Here is a 15,259-nt window from a genome sequence, read left to right as displayed (position 1 = left end):
GAGAGAGAGAGAGAGAGAGAGAGAGAGAGAGAGAGAGATCACAGGAATCCTAACACCTGCCTCACAGGGGTGTTTTGAGGATAAATTCTTTGTATATACACCTCTGACCCGATATAACACGAATTTGGATACAATGCGGTAAAGCAGTGCTCGGGAGGTGGGGGGGGCAGGGCTGCGCACTCCAGCGGATCAAAGCAAGTTCGATATAACGCGGTTTCACCTCTAACGTGGTAAGATTTTTTGGCTCCCGAGGACAGCGTTATATTGGGGTAGAGGTGTACTTGTTTGTATCTGCTCAGATACTATGGCGTAAGGAGGTTTAGATATATAGATTAGAGTCACAGAACTCTTCAGATTTATTATAAGACAGGGGCCCTACCACAATCAGTTGACAACCTAACTCAGGCTATGACTACATACGAGTTTACCCTTGCGGTGCAGGAAACTCAGTGGGCCAGACCACCACTGTGACTATTGATGAACATGCTTCTTGGAGGAGAAAGAATTGTTCAATTTAAAATGATCTCATTCAAGAACGTGCAACCAAATGCTTAAAACATAGACTGGATACTTTTAATTAACAAAGTGTAAATGTGTTCTGTGTCATCAGGAATGGACTGTACTCTTAGTATAATACTGATTTGTGATTATCTCTATTAAATACATTAGAACAAGGGCTCATTCTTTAACTAGGTCCACAAAGCAATCAGTCACAAAGCTATTTGTGCTATGTTATCCAGCACTCGTGATTATTCCTGTATTGACTGTTCAAAATAATTATGTTATAAAATATCAGCTTGGTTATTGGCCAGATGGAAAGTAAATCTTCGGATATAGATCTACATAAAAATGCCACTGGCTACCAAAGAATCACATGCTTTAGCACTTGCAAAGATTGTTAAATATAGCCAGTATCCAGGCTACAGCTCCCACAGAAACAGATTTGCAGAAAAAGAGCTAGAGGATGAATGGGAGAACTATTAGCAGAGTCCTACCCTCCCTTTCAGTAGCACTGCCAAGGATTGCTCACTTTCATTACTTGTGCTGCTGCTGTCATTTCTCACTCTCAGAATTAGCATCAAGAGTACTAATTACAGAAGGCAGAACACAGTAGTCTGGGATAATAAATGCTGAAGGAAATTCTCAGCTCCGTCAAAGTAGGACAAAGAGGACACAGGGATTTGTGTCTTATATTTAATGTCCAATTAGTAAAATAGGTTTAAGATTAAGGCTGCATCTCAAATACAGTTCAACATTATTAACAACATTCATACTGTGATAGCAACTACAAACCAGTCAGATTGGGACCCCATTGTACCAGGTGCTGTACAAACATATAAATGACAGACCCAGCCTTCTTTTCTTAAAGGCTCTGTCACTATACTCCAGCTGTACTTGAAAAATAAAAAAGTGCGTTTATAAATGAGGGTGGTGTCCTGTGCATGGTTAAAACCAATATTTTCCATTCGAAGTTTAGTGTTAACCTCGAAGATATTCCTGCCTGCAAATAGCCTTCCATTCTTAACAACTTACACTAGTCATCATTTCCTGACTTGTACCTTGTTTAGATAAAGTTTGAACCTCATGGTAGCCCCAGTGACTCCTCATCATGATTGGTTGTTGCATCACCACCCTATTTCGGACATGCTTAATAACTTTCATGCAGTATTTTTCCAGTTAAGAGACTCCTCAATCAGCATGGATGGAAAGATACCTCACAGAAAGTGCCATGTGTAATTTCTTTCAATGGACCCCAAGTATCCTGTAGGTTTGCCATGAGAACATGGAAGGAGGGAAAGGGTCACAGGCAGAAAAAGCTGCCAGCTTGTCTCATCTCAGGAAAAAATATCAAGTTTACAAGAGCTAGTTCTCCCCCCACATACATGTCTACCAGAAATCTAGGAAAAATAATCTCTCTCTGGTGGGTGGTTTCATCAGTGATGAGAAATATTTGTTTACATGTCTGCCATGATCACACATTTGTGGCCACTCCAATTAACAGCTCTGAGCATCCTCAACTCCCAATTGCTAGTGGACCACAATGGCCATTTAGTAGGACTGAGTAAGGAGGGCAAATGATCATGTCCTGAAAATACCACCAATGATGCCTTGAAAGTTGATCTTAAGAGTTAATTTTTCATTGAACAATACCCCTCCCTCTCCCCCTGCTCCTCCACACCCCTTCCTTGGGTTGGTTTTCAAAATGCATGTACCCCCAAAAAATTAATAACTAGCTAGCTAATGTTTCAAAGTTGTATTCGGTACACTAAAAATATTCTTTAACAGCTTGAAATTTGTATGGATGTAACTTGATGTAATGGAAGGGAACGGGAAGGGAAATGGCATAGCAGGGATTATTCTGGGAACTTCACCTCCAATTTTCCTGTGATTAACATCATAACCTTAATGTTGCAACATCAGTCTTAACACCAATTTGCATTTATATAGCACATACCGCAAAGGACTCTGCATTACAATTATAATTTTGCTTTAGTCTAGTTGGATAATAGGATCAGGATTATGGGATTTCTTTCTTTACAGAGGACTACAGATTTTCTCCCATAGAAGAGAAATACAAGAAAGGACAGCTATAATTTCTAGGATAATCTCAGTATTGAGAGATCATGAGTAGTGATTTGGTTTAATTTCACAATCTAATGTAAAAGCTCAGTAGCATACAGAAAATCATTAAGTATCCCAAAGACTTAGTGCTTGTAACTCTGTTGTTTAGTTCCACCTCTGTTCTCTTCATGGGAGCAGAGAGGTGGGAGGGATTATGATTGCACTGGCCAGAATAATACATTGCCTGTCATCAAAAGCCAATATTACATGCTGACAGTATTTGGAAAGGGCTATAGCTTGTAAAACCGCTCACTCACATTACTGCTGGAACAATATTGCTTTCTCTTGGAATGAGTCAGGAAGCAATAACAGAAAAACTGTTGCATTTTATATTACTTTATTTCTACTTAATGGCATTGGCTGTCAGATGTATTTGACTTTCTCTTGTGCCTGACCTCAAAATGTACATGAATTCCAGAACAAAGTAGTTATCCTGTTTTCAAAAGTGAATGGAAATGAAAGAAGGTGCCAGTGATAAATAGGTGCAGTCAAAATATGCTGATTTTATTGTGAGTATCTTGTACCATTTTCACAGCATATAGCGTAAAATGAAGTAACATTTAAGTCTACTTATTGGAACAACACTGACTATTTGGCTCTTTTACACGCCAGTCTTAGGTATTCAAACACCATCTTCTTTTCAAAGTTAATGCACTATACTATAATTGGCCTAAATCTTTTGGAGTCAGTGGAGTTCAGCTGATTCATATCAGCTGAGGATCTAGTCCTAAATGACTAGATTAACTGTTTAGGGCTAGATTCTCACCTTTACTCATGCTGAGTAGTACCTTGCTCTGTGAGTAGTCTCATTGGATTTCAAGAGTATTGGGAAGGATTGACAAATTCAGTGGGTCTATAACAGAATCTGGCCCTCGAGGAGGAGTTTAACATTTAATATACTGAATTTTGTTTCTGCAATGGGGGTCCAATCCTTGGTCCTGATGCTGTGCCCTCAGCTCCAACAGCACAAAGGGCGCTTAAAAACACCTGAAACAGGCAGCTGTGGATTCCCCTCAGATTAGAAGGATGTTAGTGGGAGGGGAGGGACAGTGCCAGCAGGCCACTCCCACTGGTGCAGATTAGAGAAGCTGTTCAACTGCAATAATTTGGGACTGTTTTGGGTCTCAGAAACCAGGACAAGGTAAATGGCAAACTGACCCATCAGCTGCACCAAGCTTAGGATCTGCATGGGTGTGTGCTACTGTCCCAGTTTCCATTAAATTCCTACTCCTTTGCTAAGGAAAAAAAGAGTGGATTCAAACACCGAGTACAGTGTTTTAGTGCATTTTATGCAAAAATATTTATACTATCAAGTATCTGGGTTGTGAAGGCAGAGCAAATCTTAGAACCCATAGAAGAAGCAGTTCCATTTTCAGAACTCCAGCAAAAGCAACCATGTTTGAACCGTTTTAGTCAACCATCAGCACTCTCTCTTGCTCCATCTTCTCCTGGTGCCCTGAAGCCACTGTTCAAGTAACTCCTCAGTATATGTTCTTTAGTTTCAAGCCCAAGCACAGTAAAGATCATTTGTGTTAAAGCTGTCATTCAGTCACCACTCTCTTCACGTGGCTGGAGGCAACCCAAAATCAATTGCATCAAGGAGTCAATGTGTTTGACTAAGCAAAAACACCTATCCATTCTCACTTATATGATGGAAAGGAACACTCTCGCTGTGATATGATAAAGGCTATTCAAGTACTGCTTTCCAAAGCACCTTTAGCTATAATCAGCTGGATTTAGCTACAGAAGTGTAGCAGTTGACCCATGCTAGCCCCATTTCAGCTGTCTCATTTCTACAGAGTTATTTGTTTTATTTCTTTACTACTTTTGGCCCAATCGTACATTTATGAAGTAATATTTTAAAGTTACTTTCTTTCATAATTAAAGTTCCTAAGCATATTTAGTATGATCTGATATCAGATTTAAGTGTTTTGCAATGGATCTACTGTAAAACTGTTTTCTAGACAGAGGATTTAATGGTGATGGATTAGTAAATTGATGTAAAAACGCATAAATTAAATTGAAACAAAGTAAGCAGAAATAAAAGGAAAATATCAGAGATATCACAAACATATCACAACCTTAGTAGACTGAAACAAAATATTTTGTTTGTTTTTCAAAGATCGTTTAGACCTCTAACCTTGATCATCAGAAGAAAAATAATCCTCCTACAATCAAACCATTTTATTTTCACAATGTCTTCTCACGTGCATGCTATGATGTTACCGGCTTGCTCAGAAGAATGCTAAGGTATCAGCTGGTACCAATTTAATACAAGGGAATTGCTATTAAGGGCACCTCACAGAAAACACAACATAATAAGCCAACAGTCATAAAATATTTATTCTACAATGAATTCACTTTACCTTGAAAGGCACTGGCTCTTCAGTAAGTGGGCTAACGGGAAGTGAAGCGGTACTACTGGCAGGACTCATATCTGCACTCTGTCAGAGGAAAAAAAAAAACACATTAGTATTAACACTTTTCAGTTTGGGACATGAACAGACTGTGTTTTGCAGTTTAGCTACTTGATGCTGCTTCAATTTTTCATCTAGAGAAGTAAAAGAAGAAACACCTCAGATGTTAAATCTAACCATTACTAGCAAGCTATACTATATTCTCTAAAATGAGATAAGAATTTAAATACTTCATTTATGGATAAATTAAGCCCCCGTGCACACATTTTGACTTAACGCCCAATACAATGAATAAGCTATTAAGATATGCACACAGATATATATGCATTTAGAGAAGAAGATCAGGGAACTATTTGGAACAAATGCCCTGGCTGCATATAGAACAAACCAAGGTGGATAATCTGGATTGAATTATTTTTTTCTTAATTGCCAAGTCATCAAAATTAAAGAAAAAGTATATGAAGAATGTCAAGAAGGTTGGTATAAAGCACAGGAGTAACTAATACTATTCTGTAGCTGGTATGAACCTGTGTAGCTCCATTGATCTAGCTTATACTTTCTAGGTGAACAATACTATACAGACATATACCATAATCAATCTAAACTGACACAATGTCACTAATAGCAATAAAAACTCCTTGAGCAAAACCAAAAGACTTTCTGCTCACTCCCCCTCTAGAAGCTTAAGTAAATAAATACAATCGACTTTGCAAGATACCCTGAAAGTCACCAGAAACTAGCTCTTTCAGACCAGGCAAATTCAAATTGAGGGCCTTCTCATGAGTTTCCCCTGGCCCAAAACATACAAGTATGAGGACTGCCAACCCGTGCGCTCCAAAATTACCTTAACTGCTGAAGGCACTATGTCTTCAATATAAATAAAGCCCATACCATAAGAACTTTACAACTCAACCCACCATTCTAATTTGCAGTTGGAAATGAACTGAAAGCTAGTGGAGCCTTTATAGAGCAGGCATAGTGTGGGTTGCAGGAGAAACTTGAAAAAGCAGACTGATAGCTGCATTCTGCATGAGCTGCAGTTTCTGGGTAGTCTTCAAGTATAGTCTAATATAGGGTCAAAAATAAATATATCCGAATGCCGGAGCTGCCTTGTCATGAACTTTTCCAATCATCTCAATAATTTTACACAGTTAGGAACTTTGGCCAATATCTCTAATGTAAATTAAGTTTAATGGTGATATGGCAGTTCACAGCAACAGAGAATCAAGTAAGATAGTAAGTAACAAATGGCAGTTTCTTGAGCAATTACGGGGGCAGTGGGGGGGAGGAGGAGGACATTGCTTTGAACGAGACCATCAACTTGCCTTCCTGAAGGGAAGCATATACAACCTAAAATGCCCAAACACCCCTTTCTTCCTTTGTGGCTGATAAATGTATATTTGTCAGAATCACTTACTGCAGCTTGAAGCTCTCAGTGCACATCAAGAACTTCTGTGAGAAATTATACCAGAGAGGACTTCATATTTGACATCTCCTGACCCACTTCTGTTTTCACAGAAACAGCCAACTGGCCTGAAACTAAATCAATTTATCTGTGAATTACCTAGACACCACTACACAATTGGGTTCCCTTTCTAGCTCTTATCACAAACTTCTGACGTTATTTGAGCAAGACTGTTTTGTTTGTGAATTATGATAAGCATTGTTTACTGTAAGTCAAGGTTGCTTTCACCAAGAAAGAATTAGGAAACACAAAGTTAAGGATTTAAAAAGATTGTGAAGTTGAGCTCTCAATGTAGAAAATGCCTAAATGAAGGTGCCTATGCAACTTAATTTGGCCGGCTTATGTGTATGCCATTAGTTACATGACATCATTTCCCCTCTCTTTCCCCTCCTTCCCCGAACAGGAACCCTCATTCATTCAGTGCATGGGACAGATGCGCTCTGGTGATGAATTGGAGTTGAGTACCGAAGGAGTCTGTCTGTAGGACTCCTGACTTATCTGTTGAAGAAGTTGGAAAGTGTGCAGTGAATGAATGAATTGCAGGAAGAGTTAACACCAATTTCCCACATGATGCTGAGCAAGTCACTTACACCAAACATTTCACAGATAGTCTCTTCTACACATAACTGAAGTCTGTATCATAATGTATACAGGTAATGCAGCTGAATTTAGGTTGTATGAGCAACATTTATTCTGCCATTTCCTAACTTCAGAGCACTTGACATTGCAAGCTTTGAGTCATCTTCATGTGTCCATTTTTGTTAATGTTTTAACTGATTGATGAGAGCAACCTCTACTAATGTTTAATAAAGTTTTGTTTGTGAATTTCTTAATTTTAATACAAAGAAAATTGTGTGTGTGCAATTTTAATAATAAAGCACTTACACATTTGTTAGTCTTCAATGTATTTTGGATTATCATGATCTTGGGATTTCATCGCAGCGTCATGTTGACCAATATATTGTGGGTAATTAAACTCACACAAAGCTTTAAATGCAACTTCAGTTTTACTACATCTCCTAAGTTATTAATAATTATTACTACTAGTACAGTAAAAGAAAACTGAGCAGGGACTCATTGTGTCACTTCTTGGGGGTACCCAGGGTTGTGAGGCACCTGACCACCACCCGCCTTAAGTATAAGTAAGTCTTGTCTGTGTCCGCTAGGTGTGACCTCCCTGACTTCACCAACTTCAGGCAACACAAGCTTCTTAGCATATGCAGGCTCTGTATCCATCTGCAGGATACTAGAGGCACACTCCAACCCCCAAAGCCCTTTTGAATATCCCCATGGAGTGTTCAGTCCCTGGTACGCTGGACACAGAATTCATATATCCATTTCCCCCTAAGGAACAGTACCCCCCGCTTACTAGTTCCATCTTAGATCATCTCTCTGTTTAACCCACAGGACTTGCATATGTTTATAGTGAAAGCAAGTTAAAGTTGATTTAGCCAACTATAGAGATTTGAAAAGTAGCAAGTTCAATTATGGAAAGTAAATGATTACATGTAAAACCAAATCTTAACACACATTCTAGAGCTTAGACTCAATTAACAAGATACTATCCTACCTAATTAAGTTTAGATCACCAAAGTATTTGTAGTGTTTTCCAATCTGGCTTGCTGTGACCCTTCTTTCATAAAACAAAACACGCTAGCAGTTTGTCTCCTCGGTGAAAGATTCAGGATTGTTGACGTCACTAGGCATCACCCTAGGTAACTCGGGAGAGTGGAAGGCCACTCAGTGTCAATGAAGCCTTCCTGCACTAGGCCTAAGTGAACCAAACTCTATCCTTCCATGGTTAAACTCTAATCAACCTCAAAAGCCAGGTGCAATTGGAATATGTAGGCAACCAGTTATCTGTGTGCAACCCCCTGCTCAAGCAGTAATAATGAGGCCTGCATGTTTCTAGCTGAAGGGAAAAAGGACAAGATAATGGTTTAAAGAAGTTACTAACAAGCTAGGCTTATAGCTGCCAAGAATGACTTAACTATTACCAGGGACGGGAGGGGTAGAGGGAGGAATGGGGGGGGAGAAAGGGAAGGCTAGAGCAGAAAAAAAAAAAAAAGTAAAGCTTAACTGCAAAATGTATTAAAAAAAAAAAAAAAAAAAACACTGTTCCTGTTAGTGTGCTTAATCTAAAACATGCCTGTCTCCTAGCACCGCTTTGGGATCCCAAATAAACTTTGTTTGCTTCTCCACCTGGTGTGTTTATTGACGCAAAGCACAGCAGGCAACGAACCCGCTGTTGCTGTCCTCGGGCACCCCTGTGCTAGCAACAGGATCTACCTCAGTAATCCCAGGCTAGGTCTACACTACCCACCTGAATCGGCGGGTAGAAATCGACCTCTCGGGGATCGATTTATCGCGTCCCATCGGGACGCGACAATCGATCCCCAAATCGACGCTCTTACTCCATCAGCGGAGGTGGGAGTAAGCACCGCCGACAGAAAGTCACAGAAGTCGATTTTGCCGCCGTCCTCACAGCGGGGTAAGTCGGCTGCGATACGTCGAATTCAGCTACGCTATTCATGTAGCTGAATTTGCGTATCTTAAATCGACTCCCCCCTGTAGTGTAGATGTACCCCCAGATATACCCCCCCATTGTCTTTACTCAAGTAGACACCCCCATCCCTGGTATTTTGATTTTGTTCCTGCAGTTTTTCCCTCTCTCTTTCACGTGATTCTGCAATCTTTTCATTAGCATCAGGCTCAGTAATGCAAATAGATCTCCATTGTGAAGTGTACAATACACAATATACACATGACTACACAGAGAAATATAAGTATCTCTCCCTTTGTACCTGACAGGAGCATGTTTATTACCTTCTGGTGACCTGCTTTAAACTCACACACCTTAGAGAAAATAGTTTTCAGTGCAGATACATAATTCTTTAAACCTTAGCCGTACATACATTTTGCAATGACTGGTGGACCAGTGGGCTATTGGCTCCTGGTAGAGACCTCACATGCCACCCTGAATTCATAAAATAGAACACCAAATAATTAAGGGTTAATTTGAATAAGCTGGGCTTCTGGAGACAGGGTCCTATGTTAGCAGCAGGCTTGTAGTTTTTGCTCATCAGAATGGGAGGGAAGGAAAGAGTCAACACATCGAGAGTGAAGGAAGTAAGTGGATGAAAACCTTGAATTTGGGTACCTTTGATACAGAAGTGTATTGCAACTAAGATTGTTAGGAATGCTTGTTGATAAGTGATGACACAGTAGGGGTTACTGTGATTTGAGTGTTTTGTAAAAGTTAGTTTAAAAAAAAAAAGACTTGAAGTTTGACCTATGTCTCAGGGATGTAGCCTTTGCCATCCCTGTGGAAATCCACCCAAATTTAACCAAGCGATAAGTCTTTGAAAAGTCACATTTGCATATGCTCAGTATAGACTTCCTAAAATGTAGCAGCTAAAATCTCCTAAGATTCCATTTTCACTTAGCATGTTCAATCCCTTCACATATCCTAGTGTTGAACAGACTAGATATGGACAATCCCACGGTATAAATGAGCACTCTCACTCCAGCACAGGCCTAACGAGGTGAGGCCAAACTTTCCCTCTAATGGCTACTTCCAGGTGCTCAGTGCTGACATGAGCCTGGGCCCTAGACCATAGAACAGGGAGCCCATCTCTCCATGATCCTCCTGCCCACACCCACACATTGTGAATAGAGGAAGCTGCCTGATTTGAAGGCAGAGGAAAAAGACAGGACATGATCACATAATTAAAGATGGTTTCATAATGCATATAAACAGGAAAGTCAAATTAATGTTCACAGGCAACCTTAATTTTGGCATTTCCTAATTGTTGTGTTTGATGTCGCTTATAACATAGGGTGGTGTTTTTTTGGTCTATATACAAATAAAAATTCTACCAAAATACTTTGTTAAGAGCTCTTCCTCTTAACAAAGGATACATGCCATATATTGCTTTTGCACGTGTTGTCATGTATCTTGAGATACACAACTCCTGGCAGCACATTGCATTTGCTGCATAAGAATGCAACAGTTTCCAAAGCCTGTATAAACTCCAGTAAGGTCTCTTTTGATTGTCAAGTATCAGGGGGTAGCCGTCAAGTATCAGGGAGTAGCCGTGTTAGTCTGTATCTACAAAAACAACAAGGAGTCTGGTGGCACCTTAAAGACTAACAGAATTATTTGGGCATAAGCTTTCGTGAGTAAAAACCTCACTTCTTCGGATGCATAGAGTGAAAGTTACAGATGCAGGCATTATATACTGACACATGGAGAGCAGGGAGTTACTTCGCAAGTGGAGAACCAGTGTTGACAGGGCCAATTCAATCAGGGTGGATGTAGTCCACTCCCAATAATAGATGAGGAGGTGTCAATTCCAGGAGAGGAAAAGCTGCTTCTGTAGTGAGCCAGCCACTCCCAGTCCCTATTCAAGCCCAGATTAATGGTGTTGAATTTGCAAATGAATTTTAGTTCTGCTGTTTCTCTTTGAAGTCTGTTTCTGAAGTTTTTTTGTTCAATGATAGTGACTTTTAAATCTGTAATAGAATGACCAGGGAGATTGAAGTGTTCACTTACTGGCTTATGTATGTTACCATTCCTGATGTCCGATTTGTGTCCATTTATTCTTTTGCGGAGGGACTGTCCGGTTTGGCCAATGTACATGGCAGAGGGGCATTGCTGGCACATGATGGCATATATGACATTAGTGGATGTGCAGGTGAATGAGCCCCTGATGGTGTGGCTGATGTGGTTGGGTCCTCTGATGCTGTTGCCAGAGTAGATATGGGGACAGAGTAGGCAACGAGGTTTGCTACAGGGATAGGTTCCTGGGTTGGTGTTTCTGTGGTGTGGTGTGTAGTTGCTGGTGAGTATTTGCTTCAGGTTGGGGGGTTGTCTGTAAGCGAGGACTGGGAGTGGACTACATCCACCCTGATTGAATTGGCCCTGTCAACACTGGTTCTCCACTTGTGAAGTAACTCCCTGCTCTCCATGTGTCAGTATATAATGCCTGCATCTGTAACTTTCACTCTATGCATCCGAAGAAGTGAGGTTTTTACTCACGAAAGCTTGTGCCCAAATAATTCTGTTAGTCTTTAAGGTGCCACCAGACTCCTTGTTGTTTTTGTAGATACAGACTAACACGGCTACCCCCTGATACTTGACACCATGCAAGGCACTAAATTTAGCCGTATGGAGTGGAAATCCATCAACCTCAACAAAAAACTTGCACAGATACAGACAGACATCATCTTCCTCTCCAAATGCAAACAGATGGACATCATACCAAAAGGACTGAAGGTAAAAAATCCATTGCAATCAACATACTACACTGAGTATGGTGAGAGACTGTGCCACACACTCTCAAAGAAACTGAGGAACCACCTGATCAGCATCCTGTACAGCAGACAGGAGAAGATCAAGAATGAGCTCTCAGAAGTGGAGACTCTCGTACAATACCAGCCTTCTACACAAACTTCCACATGGCTGGACTTTACAAAAATGAGACAAGCCATTTACAATGCACATTTCACTTCTCTACAGAGGAAAAAGGACTGTAAGCTATCTAAACTAATACCTGCCACTGGGGGCTATAACAATGGTACCCTCAACTCATCTAACAACATTGTCAATCTTTCCAACCACACCCTTAGTCCAGCAGAAGAGTCTGTCCTATCTCGGGGACTCTCTTTCTGTCCCACCATCCCCACGAACATGATACAGTTCTGCGGTGATCTGGAAGCCTACTTTCGTCGTCTCCGACTCAAGGAATATTTTCAACGCACCACTGAACAGTGCACTGACCCACAGGAACCCTCCTACCAACACTACAAGAACTCCTCTGCGTGGACTCCTCCTGACGGTCGAAATGACAGACTGGACCTCTACATAGAGTGTTTCCGCAGACGTGCACAGGCTGAAATTGTGGACAAACAACATCACTTGTCCCATAACCTCAGCCGTACAGAATGCAATGCCATCCACAGCCTCAGAAACAACTCTGACATTATCATCAAAGGGGCTGACAAAGGAGGTGCTGTAGTCATAATGAACAGGTCAGATTATGAACAGGAGGCTGCCAGGCAACTCTCCAAGACCACATTCTACAGGCCACTATCCTCTGATCCCACTGAGGAATACCAAAAGAAACTACACCATCTGCTCAAGAAACTCCCAGCTACAGTACGGGAACAAATCTACATGGACACACCTGCAGAACCCCGACCAGGGGTATTCTATCTGCTACCCAAGATCCAGAAACCCGGAAACCCTGGACGCCCCATCATCTCAGGCATTGGCACTCTGACAGCAGGATTATCTGGCTATTTGGACTCTCTCCTCAGACCCTATGCTACCAGCACTCCCAGCTATCTTCGAGACACCACCGACTTCCTGAGGAAACTACAATACATTGATGTTCTTCCTGAAAACACCATCCTGGCCACCATGGATGTAGAAGCACTTTACACCAATATTCCACATGAGGATGGACTACAAGCTGTCAGGAACAGTATCCCTGATGAGGCCACAGCAAGCCTGGTGGCTGAGCTTTGTGACTTTGTCCTCACCCACAACCACTTCAGATTTGGGGACAACTTATACCTTCAAGTCAGTGGCACTGCTATGGGTACTCGCATGGCCCCACAGTATGCCAACATTTTTATGGCTGACTTAGAACAACGCTTCCTCAGCTCTCGTCCCCTAATGCCCCTCCTCTACTTGTGCTATATTGATGACATCTTCATCATATGGACCCACGGAAAGGAGGCCCTTGAAGAATTCCACCTGGACTTCAACAATTTCCACCCCACCATCAACCTCAGCCTGGACCAGTCCACACAAGAGATCCACTTCCTGGACACTACAGTACAAATAATTGATGGTCACATAAACACCACCCTATACCGGAAACCTACTGACCGCTATACGTACCTACATGCCTCCAGCTTCCATCCAAGACACATCACACGATCCATTGTCTACAGCCAAGCCCTAAGATACAACCGAATTTGCTCCAACCCCTCAGACAGAGACAAACACCTACAAGATCTTTATCAAGCATTCGTAAAACTACAATACCCACCTGGGGAAGTGAGGAAACAGATTGACAGAGCAAGACGGGTACCCAGAAATCACCTACTGTAGGACAGGCCCAACAAGGACAATAACAGAACACCACTGGCCATCACATACAGCCCCCAGCTAAAACCTCTCCAGCGCATTATCCACGATCTACAACCTATCCTGGAAAATGATCCCTCACTCTCACAGACCTTGGGAGGCAGGCCAGTCCTCGCTTACAGACAACCCCCCAACCTGAAGCAAATACTCACCAGCAACTACACACCACACCACAGAAACACCAACCCAGGAACCTATCCCTGTAGCAAACCTCGTTGCCTACTCTGTCCCCATATCTACTCTGGCAACAGCATCAGAGGACCCAACCACATCAGCCACACCATCAGGGGCTCATTCACCTGCACATCCACTAATGTCATATATGCCATCATGTGCCAGCAATGCCCCTCTGCCATGTACATTGGCCAAACCGGACAGTCCCTCCGCAAAAGAATAAATGGACACAAATCGGACATCAGGAATGGTAACATACATAAGCCAGTAAGTGAACACTTCAATCTCCCTGGTCATTCTATTACAGATTTAAAAGTCACTATCATTGAACAAAAAAACTTCAGAAACAGACTTCAAAGAGAAACAGCAGAACTAAAATTCATTTGCAAATTCAACACCATTAATCTGGGCTTGAATAGGGACTGGGAGTGGCTGGCTCACTACAGAAGCAGCTTTTCCTCTCCTGGAATTGACACCTCCTCATCTATTATTGGGAGTGGACTACATCCACCCTGATTGAATTGGCCCTGTCAACACTGGTTCTCCACTTGCGAAGTAACTCCCTGCTCTCCATGTGTCAGTATATAATGCCTGCATCTGTAACTTTCACTCTATGCATCCGAAGAAGTGAGGTTTTTACTCACGAAAGCTTATGCCCAAATAATTCTTTTGATTTTATGTGTCATGTAGCATTGAAATTCAAAAGTATATGTTGCCTCAAACTGCTCTCTAATCAGATCAAAGTGATATCCCTATTAGGTTTGTTGTCATCCTCCCAGTCCGCCATGTTTTTCCTACACAGTTCTGCTATTTACAATAGTCCAAACTATTTCCTCCAACATTCTGACAGTCAAAATATTTCAGCTTGGAGTAATGCAGAGCCTTGGTATGTGGCAAAATAAATCAGAAAGGGAAAAAAAAAAAGTCTTGAAAAGGCACATTCAATTCTGATAATATATGTTCAATGATTTAAAAGTAATTTACCAGACCAGCAATATATAGGGGCATATTGTAAAGGCTGCATTTCTTTAAAACATTAGTCATTTTCCAACCTTGGTTAGACTGTGTCAACACCTGTTCTATAAATGAAAACAGATTTACCTGACTTCATAAACTGGGATTGCTCTAGATACAGAATCCTGCCTTTAATCTGATCTTCTGTAAGAAGAGAGTAATGTACCAGACTTGGTTAATTGTACCATAAAATACATGCAATGTCTTCTGTATCATCCACCAAAAGAAGGCAATTTAATTTGTTACAACTGCTTCTCCGTAAGAGTAAAAAGTGCTAGGATAGTGCGCAGACACTGACTTCTCTTGAGATCAGTATCAAAATGTATTGATCCAAGAAGTTAATACTGACAGAGAAAATCTTCAGTTGATATTAGAGCCAGAGAACAAATAAATCTTGATAATAACCGA

General features: G+C 41.2%; 1 protein-coding gene across 6 annotated transcripts in view; it reads right to left on the bottom strand.

Moving 5' to 3' along the window:
- Positions 1-15,259, bottom strand: part of CCSER1 (coiled-coil serine rich protein 1) — a 1,155,725-nt gene that overhangs the window by 531,861 nt on the left and 608,605 nt on the right. For all 6 annotated transcript variants that reach the window (XR_008445082.1, XM_054029822.1, XM_054029821.1 and 3 more), the window contains exon 7: positions 4,989-5,066. Coding sequence is in view for 5 of the 6 variants with exons in the window: in XM_054029822.1 (XP_053885797.1) it covers positions 4,989-5,066 (78 nt within the window). In the remaining variant the exon portion in view is untranslated. The remainder of the gene's footprint in view (positions 1-4,988; positions 5,067-15,259) is intronic.

The sequence above is a fragment of the Malaclemys terrapin genome, chromosome 5, assembly GCF_027887155.1.
Source record: "Malaclemys terrapin pileata isolate rMalTer1 chromosome 5, rMalTer1.hap1, whole genome shotgun sequence".
Taxonomy (NCBI): Eukaryota; Metazoa; Chordata; order Testudines; family Emydidae; genus Malaclemys; species Malaclemys terrapin.
The sequence above is the reverse complement of the archived record's forward strand: the minus strand, read 5'-3'. Positions and strand labels throughout refer to the sequence as shown.